Source organism: Neophocaena asiaeorientalis, unplaced genomic scaffold, assembly GCF_003031525.2.
Source record: "Neophocaena asiaeorientalis asiaeorientalis breed wild unplaced genomic scaffold, Neophocaena_asiaeorientalis_V1.1 scaffold36, whole genome shotgun sequence".
Classification (NCBI taxonomy): Eukaryota; Metazoa; Chordata; class Mammalia; order Artiodactyla; family Phocoenidae; genus Neophocaena; species Neophocaena asiaeorientalis.
The window spans coordinates 7085092-7104225 of record NW_020174149.1 but is presented as its reverse complement, the minus strand read 5'-3'; the positions used below and the strand labels follow the sequence as shown (position 1 = coordinate 7104225).

The window sequence follows — 19134 nt, the reverse complement described above, 5'->3', positions numbered from 1 at the left end:
ATGGGCCACATTTTAGCTGCTGTTGATTCCTAAAGCTTATCCTAATGCTTATAATGTATGTCTGCTGAAAGACCAAATGAGTAGATGATAAACTTGGGCATAAGAGGGAGTAGCATGAGCTTGGTAATGATATTGTTAGATGAGTTTATAGTAGTCCAACACCCTAACTCAAAGAATTAATGGACTCAGGACAACCAAAAGAGAGTGCTTTCTCAGTAGTACCCTGTGGATCTTCGATCGACCTGTGTTTGATGCCGTGGATGGCCCTGTTGTTGGCATACTCCCTTCAGCTGTAGAGTTCTGCATCACTAGAGACCCTCAAATACAGCCTGGATGACTGTTAGTTGAGTATAATAAAGAGGAACTTCATATATGTCATTAGGTTTGTATTAAATGGACTCAACTATCCCTTCTGCATCTAAAGTTTTATGATCCTAGAGCAAATTAAGCACACGCACACACACAACTTGCTTAGATCAAAAAATCAAACTTAAAACCAATATACTCTGGTAAAACTGATATTGGAACATGTAATTAACAACACCGTTTCTGGTTTCCTTAGGACATAAAAGTGCTTTTAAGGGATACACTGGGTGGCCCAAGGTCTCTTAGCAAAAAGTGAAATGAATTTGAGCCAGTGCCATCTTCTCGCTTCAGTAAAGCTCTCTGCGGTGGCATTCACTCAACAAATATTTATTGCGTAGTTAACGTACGCAAGGCTGTGTGTAAGGCAGTGCAAGGAACAGTGAGTCACGAGACCCTCAATACCCTCACTACAGATATTTCGTTGATTTACTGTCAGAGCGCTTCACACTCCATTAGGAAACAAACAAACAAAACCATCCAATTACTTAGTCATTAGCATTGCCTTTTAAAACAGAAGATCAGAATGCATAACATTGGATTGGAAGGGCCCTTAGAGACCCAGCACCACCCCTTTATTTCACAGATGGAAGAACAGACTCATGTAATAAAGAACGAGGTGCCTCTCTATATGCTGAAATAGGAAGATAAAAACAAGGTATTTGCAAAGTGAAACAAGCAAGTTGAAGGACACCGGGTACAGCATAAACCCATTTTTACAAAAGGGAAAAACAACAAACTATTAGGCATGTGTATTTTAAACACTTGGAAAGATATGCTTTCCAAAATTGACAGGGTCAGTGACTGGAAAAGAGGAGTGGAATATGGGGTGAGAACTGGTATGTGGCCTATGGGAAATTTTTGCTCCCAGCTTTACGTATTTCTCTAATGTTCGTCTTTTATGTAGCTTTGTATTGCTTTTGTAACAAATACGTACATACACAGGTATATGCATATGTGTGTCTGTGTGTATGTATATACTTATGTATACAATTTTAAATAGAAAGAAAAAAAGATGGGCAACTTGCAGCCTGTCAGTCTGGCTTGCTTCTGGGCTCCACTCTGAATGCCACTCCAAGGTTTCTCATAAAACCTCTGCCAAGTTACTGAACCCCTCTGAGCTGTGGTTTCTTTGTACGTGAAACAGGGATAAGGGTGGTACTGGTCGCTCAGGGCTGTGGTGCGATTTGCGACTTGAGGCACAGAGCTAGTGTGGTGGCTGGCACACTCCAGGTCTCAACAGGCGGTAGAAACAAGGGCAACGTCAATAATGATAGAAATAATTATTCTTATTATTGCTGTCTAGAAGCAGAGCCTGAATGAGAGCCTGTTCCCCGGGCTCTCAGCACAGTGGGCTCCCCACACCACACTCCTCCCCTCTGTCCCTGGAGAATTACTTAGTCAGGCGGATGATACTAAGGAAACAGAAAACCAGCTTGAGGTGATGACAAGTGCCTGCCTTCATGAGGGGAGACGGATTGATGATCGATGATCAGATAATGATCTCTGTTTCTAAGGAGTCACCCTTAGTGACCAAACATTATCCACTGCTATCTGTTAATTTTTCTGTGGTAAATGTCCTTTGATATTACAGCTTTAAGATGAACAGCCAGGAACATAATTCATGGAAGTCAACACACTTACCCTTGCTGACCAACTGTGAGTAAAAAAGAGGAAGGAAGGATGGAAAGAAGGAAGGAAGGAAGACAAGGAAAGTCCCAAAGAAAGGTAGAGAGTCAAAATGTCCATCTTTTTTTTCCCTAAGCATTCCCCTAAGCAGGTCACAGGCACCTGGCTCTCCGAGGTCCTGGCCAGGGGACAGGCTCTTTCAGTTCTCTCTGACCAATATCTTTCCTTAGCAGAGAAAGAGACATTTGGGTTTGCAGTGCTGTAATGCGAGAGTTTGTGTGCACTAAATCAACGGCAAAAATTGTTCAAAAGGCAGGCCGACTAAAGACTTCTGAGGAGATTATGATTTTAGGTACTCACAGTAGGATTTCCATATTGGAGGCTGGTATTCTTCAGCATCTAGAATAAAAAGAAAGAAAGCAATCCGTCAGCTTGAACATCAAACTGTCAACTTGTGTCTTCTCTGGAGGAACAACTGTCTGTCAGCAGTACTTGCTTTCTGGTCCTGGGGGCCTCTCAGCTCATTTACGGGACAGTTCCAGGCATGAGGGGGCAAGTGTATATGGCAACCCTTGTGGATCCAACACCACTTTCTTCATGTCACTTACCATGACAGAATCAATGCTTAACCATTTTCATAGAGCCCAGTAAATCAAGAAAGATTTTTAAAGCAATTAACTTGATTGTACCCTCCAGTAATCCTTTCAAACAGTATTTACTTAACTTGGCATAATAAACATATAATTTATCTCACAGATTCCAGTCAGACCTTTAGCCCATTTATCAAGACTCGAGGGCAAGACACAAAGTGGCAAGTATGTAATATTAAATCTGTTGAAGTTGTACGACTCAACCAACTGAACTCCTAGGTCTGACAGCTGAGACACTGATGATTCAATTGGAATCGCATTATATCCTTGAATTTACTCCAGTTTGTGACTTAGGAAATTTCCAGAAAACCTCTCAGCAATCAGTGTCAGAGTGAAAGAGTTACAACAAAATGGAGAGGACGAAATTGTTATTCATCAATCTAGAAAGCAGACGATGGAGAAAATCTGCTTGTTCAGTCAACTCAACGATCCCAGTGCTGACAGCTGAATTTATGATTTTGACGGAGTTATTAGAGTCCTCCTGAGCTCATAGCTAAGGTCTTGGTAAAACATACTCTAGCTTAAGCAGCCAGAGGGAAAAATCCTTTTCCCCCGACTCATAGAATGTTAAGCTGGGGAAGCTTTAAGAGTTCTCTAATTCAGTGCTTTTTGATAAGGAAACTCTGTTTTTGTCATCCTGCACGTCTATGGCATCCCACACCCATCCTTATGCTGCCTTTGTCCTTGTGCTACTGTCACATACTACTTTCATGCAAAGGAACAGAAATTTTCTGATCTCATGCAGTAAGATAGTTTGAGAATTTTTCCCCTCCTGAGAAACAAATATACTTACTATAAATAAAAAGTAACTCAAGAGTGGTGAACTTCCCCAAATCCTACTCAATTACAGTTATGTAGCTTAAATTAAGTTCTTTCACAATTCATACTTGCTTTCTGGGGCCCATCCTATCACAGAGGCAACTAAACACCTCCTAAGATAGTTTCATACAAATGCATCTGGATTCTTAGGCTTGCAGCGTCAGGAACCTACCTACGGATAATCAGCCACATAGGCACACACACAAATACAGTGTACTAATAATGGTTTATGTTTGCTAAATAACAGTGAAGCTCTTAATTCTTTTGTCAAAGTAGACAATGTAATAGTGAGCTTTTAACCTAAAGAAGCAATTAATTTCATCTTATATGTGACACACACCAATTTTAATGGGTTTTAATGGGTCAAGATGAGTGTTTGTTTATAATAACATTCAAATAAAATAAATCATGTTGCCGAGTTTACAACAAAATTCTAGAACCATCCATACAATACCATCTCACCAGAAAAACCAGGTCCTGAATGTTAAAATATTGATGACACCTTCAAAAATATTTTTCAAATATAAAGATTAATACGCATGCGCGCACTCACACACACACACACACTCACACACACACACACACACGCACGCCAGACTGCATGGAAGTATGAATCCCTGAGATGTCATCTACCCAAAGCTGTCTTGTTATTTCGGATGAGATTTACTCTATAAGGTAAGTACAACCCCCAGACCAAGAAGTTGTCAAGAATATTCAGAACCTAGAGTGCAGCTTTCTACACAGTCAGGGAAGTTCCCCCCAAAATAAACAGTCTCCTTAATGCAGGTTTTCAAACATAGCTCAGATGCTCAACTTGGATTTCCTAAGGTCTTCTTACCTAAAGTCAGAAGTTTGGATTAGATGGTCTCTCACTGTTCATTTCAGTCTTGCTCTGTGAAAAACCTAGAATTTTGATTCACCTGAAATGCTGGCTCCTAACCTATAAACTTTCATTTAGGTTTCCCTGCACATAAACACCTTATCCCCTTCTGGTTGCTTCTTGTTGGCAACTGCACATAGAGGTGAAGAAAGCCATCCACAGAGACAGGAGATCACAATGCTCCCTTGCTTAAAATCCTCCAATGTCTCCCATCTGCACTTGGAATAAAATACAAACATTATACTGTGGCCTCCAAGGCCCTGTGTCCTCTGGTCCCTGCCCTCCTCCTCACTCCATTGCAGGCACTGCCCCCCTTTTCATGTATCATCCAGCCATACTGGCCTTCTCTCTCTTCCTAGAACAAGCCAAGTTCTTCTGAGCCCCTGGCCTTGGCTCCTGTGGACCCTCCATGTAAGAACTCTCCTCCAATAGAGCTTTGCATGGCTGACTTGCTCTGTCATGCAGGGCTCAGCTCAAATGTCACCTCCCATGGGCCACCCCTGCCAATCCTGTGTAAAGCAGCCTTCCCCCAACCCCACTCACTCTCCTTCACAGCCACTTATTATTACCATCTGAAATTATTTATTGATTCGTTGGCTTGTTATTACTGGGCTCATCCCACTATTAGCCAAACTCCATACAAGCAGAAATTTTGCCTCGTTCACTTAGGTCTCATCGGCCCTTAGAAGGGTGCCTGACATAACAGACATTCAAACAGCACGTGTTAAATAAATGAACAAACTCTCAGGGTTCATATCTTACCTCTGACAACTATTGGCTGAATAACGAGAAGCATGTTACTCAACCTCTTTTAAGAGCCTCTCAAAACTTATCTTTATAAAACAGAAAAATAAATGTACCGACCTCAGAACCGATCTCTTAGGGCTATTGTGTCAATTAAATGAGATAATATATATAAAGTTCTTGGGACTGTGCCTGGCAAATAGCAAGTTCTCCATGAAGCCCCACTAATGTTGTCATTGTGCTGTTGTCACTGTTATATCACCCGGTCCTGGTTCCTCCCAGGTGAGCTCAGGCTCTTGTCTTCTCTCACTTGGCCACAGACAGTGACTATCTCCATTCTTGCCCCCAGACCTGGAGCCTGTAACTAAGCTCCACTGCTGTTGTCATGGAAGGTTTTCCTTTCTCACAAACGCATTCAAAGTGAGAGGCCATTTGTCACGCTTCAGTGGAACAACTATAACTACCTTGGTCTTAGGGATTTGTTTCACGAGCCACTAAAGCAGACTGTCAGGAGGCCTTGGCCAAGAGACAAGGCACAAAACATTTTTATTATGTTGACACGAACCTTTAGCCACGTCCAACATGGCCCCGCCAACATCACATTTGTCCCAGTTTCACACAATATTTTTTAAAAATCTGCTTTACTCTTGGATAGCCTGACACCGTATTTGTTTTTTAAACCTGGAATAGGTTTTCTAGATCATTTAGTTCACCTTCCTCATTTAGCAAATGAGGAACATGAAATGAGAAAGATGAAGTGGCTTTCTCAAGGTCATAAAACAAGCGGGAGGCAGAGGTGGGATCAGAGCAGGGAGCTCTGCCCTCCAGCCTCTGACACACTGTCATCCTTACCAGGCAGTCCATCCTACTTTACAGACTAACATCAGGAAAAAAGTTATATAACAGATTTGTTACTGTAATTCTTGTGACGCTCGGAAGAAAAAAATAAAATAGAGAAAAGAAAGAAAATCAGTTGTATGAGGCAGGCAATGATAAATATCATATGATACCACTTATATGTGGAATCTAATAAAATGATACAAGTGAGCTTATTTACAAAACAGAAACATACTCATAGACTTATAAAACAAACAGCGTTACCAAAGGGGAAAGTTCGGGGGGGGATAAATTAGGAGGCTGGGATTAACATATACACACTACTGTATATAAAATAGATAAACAACAAGGACCTACTGTATAGCACAGGGAACTGTACTCAATACTTTGTAATAAACTATATGGGAGAAGAATCTGGAAAAGAATAGATATACGTATATGTATAACTAAATCACTTTGCTGTACGCCCGAAACTAACACAACACTGTAAATCAACTATACTCCAATATAAAGTAAAAATTTTTAAAAAACTGACATCAAGTCAAATGGTGAGACCGTATTCCACTAATACACATACCCCATCTAATAGTTAAAGTCCAGGAGATATAAGATACAGGAAGTGCTGACAACAAAAGGCATTATGCTTTGGGGAAGGGTATTATTTTGTTAAACATTTTAGAGAGATGGGTATAAGGCAGAAGGACAGAGGAGGAGGTAGAACAGAAGAAGCTCCATGTTCTAAGGAAAAGACTATCATTGAACCCAAATGGACAGTGATACATTATTCGAAAGGAACAATGAATTATAAAGGTCAAAGAGGCTTAGAAAATAAATTGCTTAAAAATGTGGACTAACATGTATCCAAACTTTAAAAAATGTGTAAACTTTTTGACTCAGCAATTCTATTCATGGGAATTCAGCCTAAAGCAGTAATTGAACATGTGTACAAAGATGAATGTTTGAACAAAGTGTTCATTGCTGCTTTGTGTATAACAGTGAATCTAACATCCCAGAAAGAAGGGAAGGGTTAAATAAATTACCATCTACTATAGCCATGAAAATGATGGCATGGGTCAGAGCTCTGTGGTCCAGAGCACGGCCTCTAGAGCTAGACTATCTAGGTTCAAAACGTAGCTCTGTCACTTACTAGCTGTGTTACCTCAGGCAGATTATCTCACCTCTCTGTGCTTCAGTTTTTCAATTTACAAAATGGGACTAATATTACTACCCAACATACAGCCATGTTTTGAAGATAGGATGGGTTGTCTAGCATGTAGTAAACTCTATCTTTGTTGTTATTATTATCTTTCCTTAATGACACAGGAAAATATTCATGCTACATTATGAACTAAACAAATCAGGTTACAAAACAATTTAACAAATATGATCCCATTTTAAGGAAAAGATAAATATTTATATACATAGAAATGATCTACAAGGCTATAAACCCAATTATTAACATTTGCTATTCCTGATAGTGAAAATATAGGCAATTTCTAGTTTTCTCTTGTTTTGCTCAGCTGCATTTCCTAATTTTCTGTTCCTATTGCTTGTATAAAAATTAACATGAATGAGAAATAAATTCATGGGAGCGCTAGGTGGTTTCTCTTTTTGAACATGCTGTCTAAATAAATCACCACCTTGAAAATAAAGCAGAAGTAAAAAGACCCAATAAAAAATAATTCCTATAATAACACATGCAGCATGCACAGTATTAGTCCAGGAGAGCTAAGGGTGAAGTCAAAAGAAAAGAGACCAGGGCTTCTGCAGTAAAAAGCCAAGCCCAATTCCCTTGGCCCTCTTAAAAATCCTGTGAAACAAATATTAAGGAGCAATTCTAAGCAGGCTGGGAAGCAGGTATCTCTGCTCATTGAAGAGAGAGGGAAAAGGGAAAAAAAGATACAGATGCTTAGAAAACAACCAAAACCTTACAAAAATAGGTAATAAAACCACACAAATGAAACAATCTGTAAAGACTGGAACATATGAAACAAAAAGAAAAGAAAAAAGAAAGAGAAGCTTGTTTGAGGGGCCCGGAGGTACAGGTTAAAAAAGGGAAGTCTGGGGGAGAATGGATACGTGTATATGTATGGCTGAGTCGGTTTGCTGTGCACCTGAAACTATCACAACATTGTTAATCGGCTCTACCTCAATATAAAATAAAAAGTTAAAAAAAACCCTTAGAAACAATTTTGTAAAACCCTTACGTGCTGAAGTAGTTAAACCCTGAAAAGATAGCGCTGCCATTCTGAACTGTTGGGGAGGATGAGGAATTCTGGGATCAGCATATGGAAAGCTCTTCCATGTGTGAGGCCCAAGGAGAGGGAGACGGGCGATAGAGAGCATGCGTCATAAAAAGTCATCTTTCTAGATCAAAAGCACGACAAAAATAATTTAATATGTCTGTTAAAATACACAGCATGTTGCAAAGAGGAAAATCCCAACAATTAAAAAATGTATATTTTAGAAAGTTCCTAACCTCAGAAAAAAGCACCATAAACGCGAATCCTTCCAGATTTTGTCTTGTAAAAGGCTAGAATAAAAATTTATAGGGGCAGGCTTCCCTGGTGGCGCAGTGGTTGAGAGTCCGCCTGCCGATGCAGGGGACATGGGTTCGTGCCCCGGTCTGGGAAGATCTCACATGCCGCGGAGCGGCTGGGCCCATGAGCCATGGCTGCTGAGCCTGCGTGTCTGGAGCCTGTGCTTCGCAACGGGAGAAGCCGCAACAGTGAGAGACCCATGTACCACAAAAAAAAAAAAAAATTTACAAAAATGGTCTCATATCATATATAGTGTCCTGCAATTTGCTTTTGAACTTAATGATATTTCTTAGGCATTTTTTCCATGTACATATAGATCTGTGGCTTACTTTTTTAAAACTGTGGGTTGGTTTTCCACTATATCTGTGTACCAGAATACCAAAATGCATTTAATTCACTTATGTAAACATTTCCAATTGATGGACATTTAAGTTATTTTCAATATTTTGAAACAATGCTTCAATGATAGGCTATACACGTAGTTTATATTCTGGGAAGTTGAACTGCTGGGTGATGGGTGTATTTCTGATTTTCAAAGCTATTGTGAAAATGGCCTTCCAAAAGATGTATCAATTGGAACTCTCAATCATGTGTGAAAGAATGCCCATTTCCCCACACCCTCACCAAACACTGGAGGTTATCAATATACATTTGAATTTTTGATGCCTTTTATACTCAATTAGAAAAAATATACAAATGAAACTAAGTACATTTGTATGGAAGCAAACGGCTGCACAGAACGCTCCTGGGAATGAACCTGTGGAAACATATGGCCAAGGAGTAAGGCAAAAACACGCTAATCCCCCAAGTTTTGGTGGCTGCAGCTGGAAGGCTATATTCTTCCAAGCATTTTTAGCTCCAGAAATATGTTGATTTGATGGAATCGCCTGAGGAGCAAGTGTAAAGGAATTTGGGGACTGATTAATGAAGAAAAATTAGAGAACACCATGTGCTACACTTGGGCAAGTGACAACCAGAGAGGAAATACCTGTAAACATCAAGGAGAGCCAGATTCTTTTGCTTGGCTCAGTGGAGGACGACTAGACTCACAGAAAAACGCGTGCAGGGGCTTTGGAAAATGAGAGTGAAAGATTCACCAATTTTGAGAATGATCTACCAAGGAAATTGGAGAGGACCCACCCTTAAGAATACTTCAAGCAAAGCTGCCTATACTGCATCAGGAGGATGATTTGGGAAATAGAGGGTGGAAGGATGGGGTCCCTCCCTCTGCCATCCCCTCTCCCAGAAGAGCCAGGTCTCTGCTGTCACTTTTGATTTACTGATGCACACATTTGAAAATGGGCTGCAGTTCAGGGGCTTTTTCCAGGGAAGTTGGGTGGAAACAGGTTTTTCAATCAGCCACGGGACAGCTTCACAATGAGATGACAGTTTGGAATTTGTTGGGCTTAATGGGCACAGAATGGGTTGGGATCCAAACGAAAGTAAACAATGACAGCCCAAGGAGTATGCTTTGTTTGTGTGCATGCCGCAACATATCCTCGACACACACACACACGATGCCTAGGCTTGGGTCTTCGGAAGCGTGTGAGGGGCCCCAGTGAGCAGCCTGCGGCTGTGGTCTTGTCAGGCCATTCCAGCCCTCAGTGCCATGCCTGACCTGGAGATCATCCTAACTGCTGCGAGGCATTGAGATGTCAAGGCTATTATGGAGCTTTCTTTCTGTCACATTGGCTAAGGTATACAGAAATGTGTTCTAACACTTGTCACCTGTCCAGGCCCCCGGCATTCCCCTGAGAAATAAGACATCCATGTATTCTCTTTGGAAACTGCTGCTTGGGTAAGGAATGAAGCCCTGGTGTGCATCTGACTGTCGCTCTCATTTCAGGGATTTTTGTAACTGATTTAGTCCTAATTGCAGAGAATAGTTAGTAAGACATATTCCAGAAATTACTCCTGGGCCCCAAGGCCAAGGCTAAACTGAGATTTTCTAAAGATGATGAAGCCAACCATCGAGGGCCTTGGGCTGGAGTTTGTGGTCACTAGAGGGCACTGAGGCCACACGGAGCTTCTGTCTGGGCCACTTACTCTGTATGTAGAGGCATGATGAGTTTCTCCTGTTCAACAGGTATTTATTGAATAAATACAGTGAGGCAGGCCCTGGGAACGCCTCAGTGAACAAGGCAGGTAGGGTTTCAAGCTCTGCGTGATCTGGCCCCTGGCCACCTCTCCCTGGTCATCTCATTTGTCTCCTCTCTTGCCCACTATACCTCAGCTACTCTGGCCTTTCTTTTTTTTTTTTTCCATTTTTATTGAAGTATAGTTGATTTACAATGTTGTGTTCATTACTGCCATACAGCAAAGTAGTTCAATTATACATATATATATGTATATATACATTTTTTTAAAACATTCTTTTCCACTATGGTTTATCATAGAATATTGAATATAGTTCTCTGTGCTGTATAGTAGAACCTTGTTGTTTCAACCTTAGAGCTGTTACACAGCCTTAGAGATGTTACACAGTCTTAGAGATGTTACAGTCTCTTCCCTCTGATTTATACATGGCTGGCTTCATTATCATTTGGATCTCAGCTTAAATGTTCTGGCTCCCCAGAGACATCTTCCTGTACCATTCAACCTAAAGCTGTGTCTTGGATACCTTTTTAAATTATCTGCAGAGCCTTTTCACGATCTGATTTTTTTTTTTTTTTTACTATGTTCTTGTGTATTTCTTTGTTTGTATTTTGAGACAAAAATATAGCCCAGGCTAGACAGCACTTATGAGAGCAAGAACCTCATTTATCTTGTTCTCCGAAGTCTAGGTCACCCTTAGCTTATCAAGAACCTCTGATGAATTTTAAAAGGTGCCCCTTTCAGGCAGGTGCATGGCTTGGTCACTGGACAGCACCTGTGTGTAAAGAATATGCTTCCTTTGGGAGACACAGCCCTGAGTTAGGGCACAGGTCTGGTGAGGGGAGTCCAGACTGGGTTCAGCCCTAACCCATCCTCTCAGCTGGGCACTAACAGCATGACTGGAACAGCCCTGACTCTTGTATTCAGGAGGTAGTAGCTTCTCAATAAAGAGTTGGTTAAGTGAAAGGCAGATTTGTTGCCTTCCTGTTGAGGGATACAAACAAATAAGGAGGCAATCCAATAGCAAGAGGATATATAAAGGAGTATCTAGCAGAACTTCCTAACCTTCAGAAGGCTGAATGGGGCCTGGGCCAGTTACATCTGGCCTCGAGCAGCTCTGTCCAGGGCTCCTTCAAGAATTGTCCCAGAAAAGTGGAGTCTAACAGCAAGACCTAGGGTCCCCAAAGACTGAGAGAATCATAAGTAACTTAGTACCATTGCCATTAAGCCTAGTCAAGGAGGTGTGCTATCACCCAGATAGCTACTTACAGCAGCCCACGGCAAGGAGTGCCTTTGTGAACAAATAGGCTCACGGATCATGACTAGTAGACCAAGGTGTGGCCTGTCAGGACGAAAGGCAAGACAGAACATGGTGCTGAGCGCTAGAAGTGGTTCAGCCTGCTGGCTGAAACAGAGAGACCATGGTCTGTGTGTGTGGGGGACGGGTGTGTGTGTTGTGTGTAGGTTTCAGAATGGCTAGGAATGAAATTAGAGAGGCACGCAGGGGCCAGATAATGAAGGGCTTTTAAAACCATGCTAAGGGCTTACCTTTGTTCTAGAAGGAAGGGGAAATATGCACAAGGAGGATACAGCATCCAGTTTGCATTTTAGAAAGATCACTCCACCCGCAGTGTGAAATCAGACTGGAGGAAGAGAAGACAGGAGGGATGGAAGATAAGGGGGGTGGAGACCAATCAGGGAGCTGGGTAGTAACCTAAGCAGCTGACACTAATGGTTGGAACTCAAACGGTGTCAGTGGAGATGGAGAAAATGGAATGGGTTTGGAAGATGTTGAGAAGACAGAATCTACAGGACTTGGTGATAAATTGGATGTAAACAGAAAAGGAGAGGAGGAAACATGACTTCTGGTGGAAGAAGATGAATGGTTTTTGGCATAAGGAACTGGATGGATAGTGATGCCATTCACAGAAACAGGCCAGACCAGAGGAGGAGCAGGTTGGGCAGATGGTGATGCACTCGGCTTTTCCCTGTTGGAAATAAACGTCTATGGGACAGCCAAGTGAGCATATCTGAGGGGCTACGAGTTTAGAAGAGAGATCTAGGCAAGAGATCTAGAAATGGAAGCCCCAACATAGAGATGGCAACTGCAGCCCCTAAAGTAGTTGACACACAAGGCCTTGGACAGAACCCCCCAGGAACATCAACATTTAAGGGATAAGCAGAAGAGGAGAGTAAGTAGAGACCCGAGAGATAAGAGAGAAACCATGAGATGGGGTGATGTGAAAGGCAAGACAAGAAAGATTTTAAAAGGGAGAAGTGGTTAAGTGTATCAGAAGCTGTTCACATGAGACAAGCATGAGGAGGACCCACTGCTTTAGCAACAAGGGGTTTATGATGACCTCGCAATGGAGTGTGGGCAGAAGCCACAGTTAAAGAAGATGAAGGGTGAATGGAAGTTGAGAAAACTGAACTTGTAAGTATGAACAACTCTTTTGGGAGATGTGGCAGTGACATGGAGTTGAACATCTCCTTCCAATAAAGAGGGATGGGGATCAAGAGAGATAAAAGATATAGGAGCTTTAATTCGGATATCATTGTCATTACCTCTTGCCCGTGTCCCTGGTCTCCCTTTCCTCCAGGGCCTTCTCCCTACTTCCTGGTCCTAAGTTTCTATAACATGCAGGTTCCTCCCAGCATGATGGAGCTGCTTTCCTGGTGGATAACTTCCTCCTTTAAAATTCACATACTTCCTCCTCTGCTGTTTCTTTAGAGACAACCCCACACTCACTACTTCCATTCAGTCTGGAAGCCTCTCTTCTCCCCCAGCCCCCAACATTCTCCCTTCCAGCATTTGCCTGCCTCTTCACAAATTCTTTTCATCAGAGGAATGTCTTCCTGGCTTTCCTCCAGAAGCCAGGCATTCATTTATTCATCCAACAAATATTTACCTAGAACTTACAGACTACTTGGCACAAAATACTGCACTAGGCACTGGTGTAGCTATAAAGGCAGGATGCAGAATCTAATCATGAGAAATCAGAAGATGAAATAAAGACATCAGCTCATTCACTCAACAAGCACTGCCTGCTGGGCATCCAACTTCTGGCCACACGTGCATTGTAACCAAAGCATAAGGTAGAAAGTGGCATGTTATATAGAAAGGTTAGACTGAAAAGTGCTGTTAAAATGGAGAGGAAAGAGATTATTTTACTCAGTTATTTCTCTTTTTTAGTAGAAAATGGCTTTTTAAAATCTTTTCTTGGCATTCCCTGGCAGTCCAGTGGTTAGGACTCAGCGTTTTCACTGCGATATAGTTGATGTACAATATTAAGTTACAGGTGTACAACATAGTGATTCACAATTTTTAAGGGTTATACTTCATCTATAGTTATTATAAAATATTGGCTATATTCCCTGTGCTGTACAATATATCCTTGTAGCTTATTTATTTTTATACATAGTAGTTTGTACCTCTTAAGCCCCTATCTTGCCCCTCCCCCATTCCCTCTTCCCACTGCTCAGTTATTTCTTGATAATTATTCTTTTAAACATCTCTTTCCTGAAGAAGATGTCTTCTTCCTTAGAAAAGACAACTTAGGTGCACCTCCAGGCAGCTCTCTACTCTTGCCATTTAGAAAAGCCATTTTCTTCTCCTATTATAACAGTATCTTTCTTGTGTGCCTTGACTTTACTGTGGGTATTTGTGTCTCTACATACATAGTGGTAGCAGCAGTGATAGACTAAATTCTCATGAAAGCAGCTCATAAATCATAGCCCTGGAAATGTTGCTACTGGCAAGGAAAGAAAGATTTTTTTGCCTGTATTATATTCGGAGTCAAATAGAGGGAAGTCTTAGTGCAGAGACAGAAGAGGAAGTGAGGTCTTCTACCAAGAGTGGGAAGGAATTTTAAGTACCCAGTAGATTCTAGATTTGGGGGTAGGTCGCTTATATACATTATACCTAACCTTTACAATTTTCCTGAATCATCTCTCCACGCGTTCACCCATCTATTCCCTCATCCCTCTACCCACCTATCCACCTATCCATCCATCCATCCATCCATCCATCCATCCCTTCGTCAAATACTTATGTGCCAGGCACTGTGCTACACAGTGCTATATAAAGATATAGCCATGGGCTTCCCTGGTGGCGCAGTGGTTGAGAGTCTGCCTGCCGATGCAGGGGACACGGGTTCGTGCCCCTGTCTGGGAAGATCCCACATGCTGCGGAGTGGCTGGGCCCGTGAGCCATGGCCACCGAGCCTGCGCATCCGGAGCCTGTGCTCCGCAACGGGAGAGGCCACAACAGTGAGAGGCCCACGTACCGCAAAAAAAAAAAAAAAAAAAAGATATAGCCATGAGTAAGGCAAACTCAGTCCCCACTTTCAAAGTGCCTTCAGTCCAGCAATGAAGGCAAACAAACATTTAAAAAGTAATTACAGGGCTTCCCTGGTGGCTCAGTGGTTAATAATCTGCCTGCCAACGCAGGAGACACGGGTTCGAGCCTTGGTCTGGGAAGATCCCACATGCTGTGGAGCAACTAAGCCCGTGTGCCATAACTACTGAGTCTGCGCTCTAGAGCCCGCGAGCCACAACTACTGAACCTGCGTGCCACAGCTACTGAAGCCCACGTGCCTAGAGCCCGTGCTCCACAACAAGAGAAGCCACTGCAATGAGAAGCCCACGCACTGCAACGAAGAGTAGCCCCCGCTCGCCACAACTAGAGAAAGCCCGCGCACAGGAACGAAGACCCAACGCAGCCAAAAATAAATAAATATATTTTTTGAAAAAGGAAAAATGACAATAAACTACGAAAAACATGATAGACAAAGTTCAGGGTGCTAATTAAGGAAGCATATAACGGGGGGTCTTTTAAGTACTTTTATCTCCTAGCTATGAGGAAGATGAAACTCAAAAAGATTAACTAATTTTCCCAAAGTCACACAGTTAGTGGCAAAATTCAAATCCAGGTCTGTTTTGCTTCAGAGCCAATTGATTTCTCTCCCCATGGCCCTAATCCCACAGAGGAATCAGCAGTGCAGAAGCTAAAGTGAAAATTTCAGCTCTTTCTTATTTCTCTTCTGCTTCAGCAATATAACACAGTTTGAACACTGTAGAAAGCAGCATTAGAGAAGCAAGGATACTTAGGACATTATTCCTTTTTCTGCCATTTTTTTAGACCAAAAAATGTGAAATCTCACTAACTGGAATCCCCTCCCTCCTTTCTCTTCTTCTCCCCTCCTTCCCTCTCTCCTTCTGCCTCTCTCTATTTCTCCCACCATCCATCCCTATTCTCCTTCCTCAAGAGCCCTCTATGGAACAGGTTCTGTGTGTGACTCTTCCTCAGTTTTATTATCAATAGAAATATTCAGCCCGTGCCTAGAATACTGGCTTATCAGCAACCAGTCTGGCAACAAATGGGCCCTCTGGTTTAACACCACCATTCCTCACAACTGGTTCAGTTCATAACAAACGGCACGGTTAATATAACCGTAGTAATTGATGGTAAGAATGGACATGTCAGCAGCCGTTCACTCTGGCCACGTTTGCCGGGTCACTGTTGGTCTTCCAGGCTGAAAACAGAACCAGCTGCCGTGGAACCTGCCTTTCAGAGGGCCACTGGCTATGCATCCTCCTGTGAAGGAGAAAACTAGTCTGGAAAATGGAAAATTTAGACATTTCTCGCAACGGGCATCTCAAGCGAGGGCAGAAATCTGTGCTCTTGTTAATGACCCTGGGAGTTTCTCGCCCCAGCTCCACTCTCAGTTCACTCAGTGATTTTCACCCACTCCCGCAACCCCCAACCCAGGTGGGCCTCAGTTTTCTCATCTGTCAAAACAGGGATTGGACGGGATGCCCTCTGAGAGCTCTCCTGAATCCCTTAAATGATCAGAGTTGTGGAGCAGCTTCAGTCTCCCCTGCCGCATTCTCTGCTCAGAGCGCTTCCAGGTGACCTGGAGGTGAAAAGGCGGCAGGTTGACACCAGCAGTTCTGGTGAAGCCCTCCTTCCCCCGCTGATGGAACAAGTGAACCCCTCACCTGCCACAGAATAATCGAATTGCCTCACATGCGTGGTGAGAATCAGTCAAAGTGAGTATAGGCTTTATGCCCAAATACACAGTGTTAGTGGAGAAGACTTCCCTATTCCTGGCCTGTGAAGCTCACTCGGTAAGTAAACTCCTGCCCTCCATCTGGGCATATGTTTTGTCCTGGGGAGATGGAAGCCATTTGTCGCCTGGCTTTGTGTCAGCACCTGGGAGCGCTGCCCTGGAGGTGAAGGGCTGCCTTTCTGGTGATCTAGCTCTGCAGTACCTGGGGGACAGGTAAGCCTACTTAATTCTGGGGTTCAATGGTGTGCAAGTCCACCTGGCTAACCACCCTCCTGCCTGCCCTTAGTAATACAGGTGACACTTCAGCCTATGCCTGCTTTACTTTGATTTCTATTTGTTTAGAACAGACCTGCTAGGGGACTTCCCTGGTGGCGCGGTGCAGAAGACTCCGTGCTCCCAATGCGGGAGGCCTGGGTTTGATCCCCGGTCAGGGAACTAGATCCCACATGCATGCCGCAACTAAGAGTTCACATTCCATAACTAAGGAGCCAGCGTGCCACAACTAGACCCGGTGCAACCAATAAATAAATAAATAAATAAATTTAAAAAAAAGACTAGAACTGCTTAGTACTGGGGAGTTCTAAGCAACCCCCAGCAGAAGGCAGCCTCCATTTTCCTAATGAGCAGATCCTCTACAAAAAGTTTTTGAATATATAAACTTTTAGAGACATCAGTGAAATCATCAGATACCTACTAATACTATTTAATTCATTAATTCAGTTATACATATGTACTTAAAACCAGATATAAAATAATACACAAATTTAGAGATAGTGCTTTCATTAATTCATATTTCATAGGACAACTTTATTGAAGTTCTCTATGTATATCTTTGGCATTTCTGAGTCATCTAAGACATTTTTTTCCTAAAGCGCATCATATTCACTTCTTCCTTAGCCTTTTCGGAGTTAAAAATTTAAAGATCCATGTACAGTGTGGACAACATAACCACTGGCTACATTACTTTTTTCAAGTGGTCTTTAAAAACTCTGTTTATGGAAAACTACAAAGGTGCTAAAAGGAATAAGGTGGCTGATACGAAAAGCTCTCTAAGATGTTAAATTGTGAAAGCGTGGTACAGCCAGCCCAGTGTTGGCAGAGCACAGGACGGCTCTGGAAGATTCTGCCACGGTTGGAGTTGTGTCTGAGGAGGAAGAGAGCTGGGGACTGCGGGTCAGAAGAGACTGGGAGGCTTGGCTGTTAAGTAACCTCCACAAGAAGGCAAAACTATCATTGATTAAGGTGATTTCAGGTCGACTGTGTCTCTTCCAGAAAGTAGTTGGGGGTGCAAAATAAAGTAACTGAGAGAGAAACCCAGCTACCTGAGAGGCTTCGTATAAATACAATTTTAAGATGACACCCCCCTTTCTGAAAGATCATTTGTGGCACATATCATAAATAGAGACACAGGTATTTTAATCTCTATTGAGAGGCTTTCATTACATGATGTTGTTAGGTGTTTCAGGTGCAGTCTTATTTAATATTCATAACAAGCTTATAAAATAGAGATTATCAGTCCCATTGTACGGGTGAGTAAACCGAGGAATAATGAGGTTGCCCAGAGTCACACAGTTAATAGGTAGTAAAGCTGAATATTCAAATTTAGGTCTGTCCAACTCTGACAACTAGGCTTCTTCCACTATAAAATCCTGCCTCTCCCAATGAACCCTGCTACATCGTGAGACTTCATATATATTATCACACGGGATCATCAAACAGCATTGTGAGGTGGGTAGTATTATCCCATTTTACAGATACGGATGCTGAGGATCAAAGGCAACTGAACCTTACCCAAAGTTGGCCATCTCTTTTGTACCCCATAAAAATAATACTATGTACACCCAATGGTCATCTTGGGAAGGCTGACCTATCATTTTATCACAAGCATTAAATACATTTGCTTCACAATGCTAAACCTGTTTACTTAGGTCTAAGGTTGCATTAATTCTGTCTTCATCTATAACCAACCTAAACCTCACCTATTACTGTAAGCCAAACAAAGACAGATGAGGCCCAGTCAGGTTGTCTGGTGTGGCTGTAGTTGTGGCCCTGATACTTGAAGCCTCCTGAAAACCAGAGCCTCAAGTTTTGCTTTTCTCCAGGGTTTCAGTGCTCTGCGGTTTCTTATCACTTGCTTTAAAAATAACTTCTTACAGAGAAAATATTTCTAAAGATCACAAACACACACACTATAGCAACACTTCAGACATCTCACCCACCGTACCACAAAGCAACAAAAACAGCACAGGAAGCGCAACAGCGATGTACAGGAAGGAGAAACAAGAGTCAAAGCAACCCTTCACAAGCTGCAAGATGCTAATTAAAACCTCAGCGTTCAACTTGGCATTAGCAGCGTGTATTTATCACTTGGATGCCGCATGCTTGAACAAATGTACGCAGGAAGGGAAGCCTTCCTGTCACCCTGGCAGGGTGGATGACAGCATTGGCAGGTCTATAATTAAAGGGTTAAGAATAAGGCAAACAACAGGCGGGCCCAATCATTTCTG

At 42.4% G+C, this 19134-nt stretch overlaps 1 protein-coding gene across 1 annotated transcript in view; it reads right to left on the bottom strand.

Annotated features, from left to right (window-relative positions):
- CHN2 (chimerin 2) overlaps window positions 1-19134 on the bottom strand; it is a 317587-nt gene that overhangs the window by 155294 nt on the left and 143159 nt on the right. The window contains exon 2 of the mRNA XM_024755088.1: window positions 2353-2391. Coding sequence (XP_024610856.1) covers window positions 2353-2391 — 39 coding nt within the window. The remainder of the gene's footprint in view (window positions 1-2352; window positions 2392-19134) is intronic.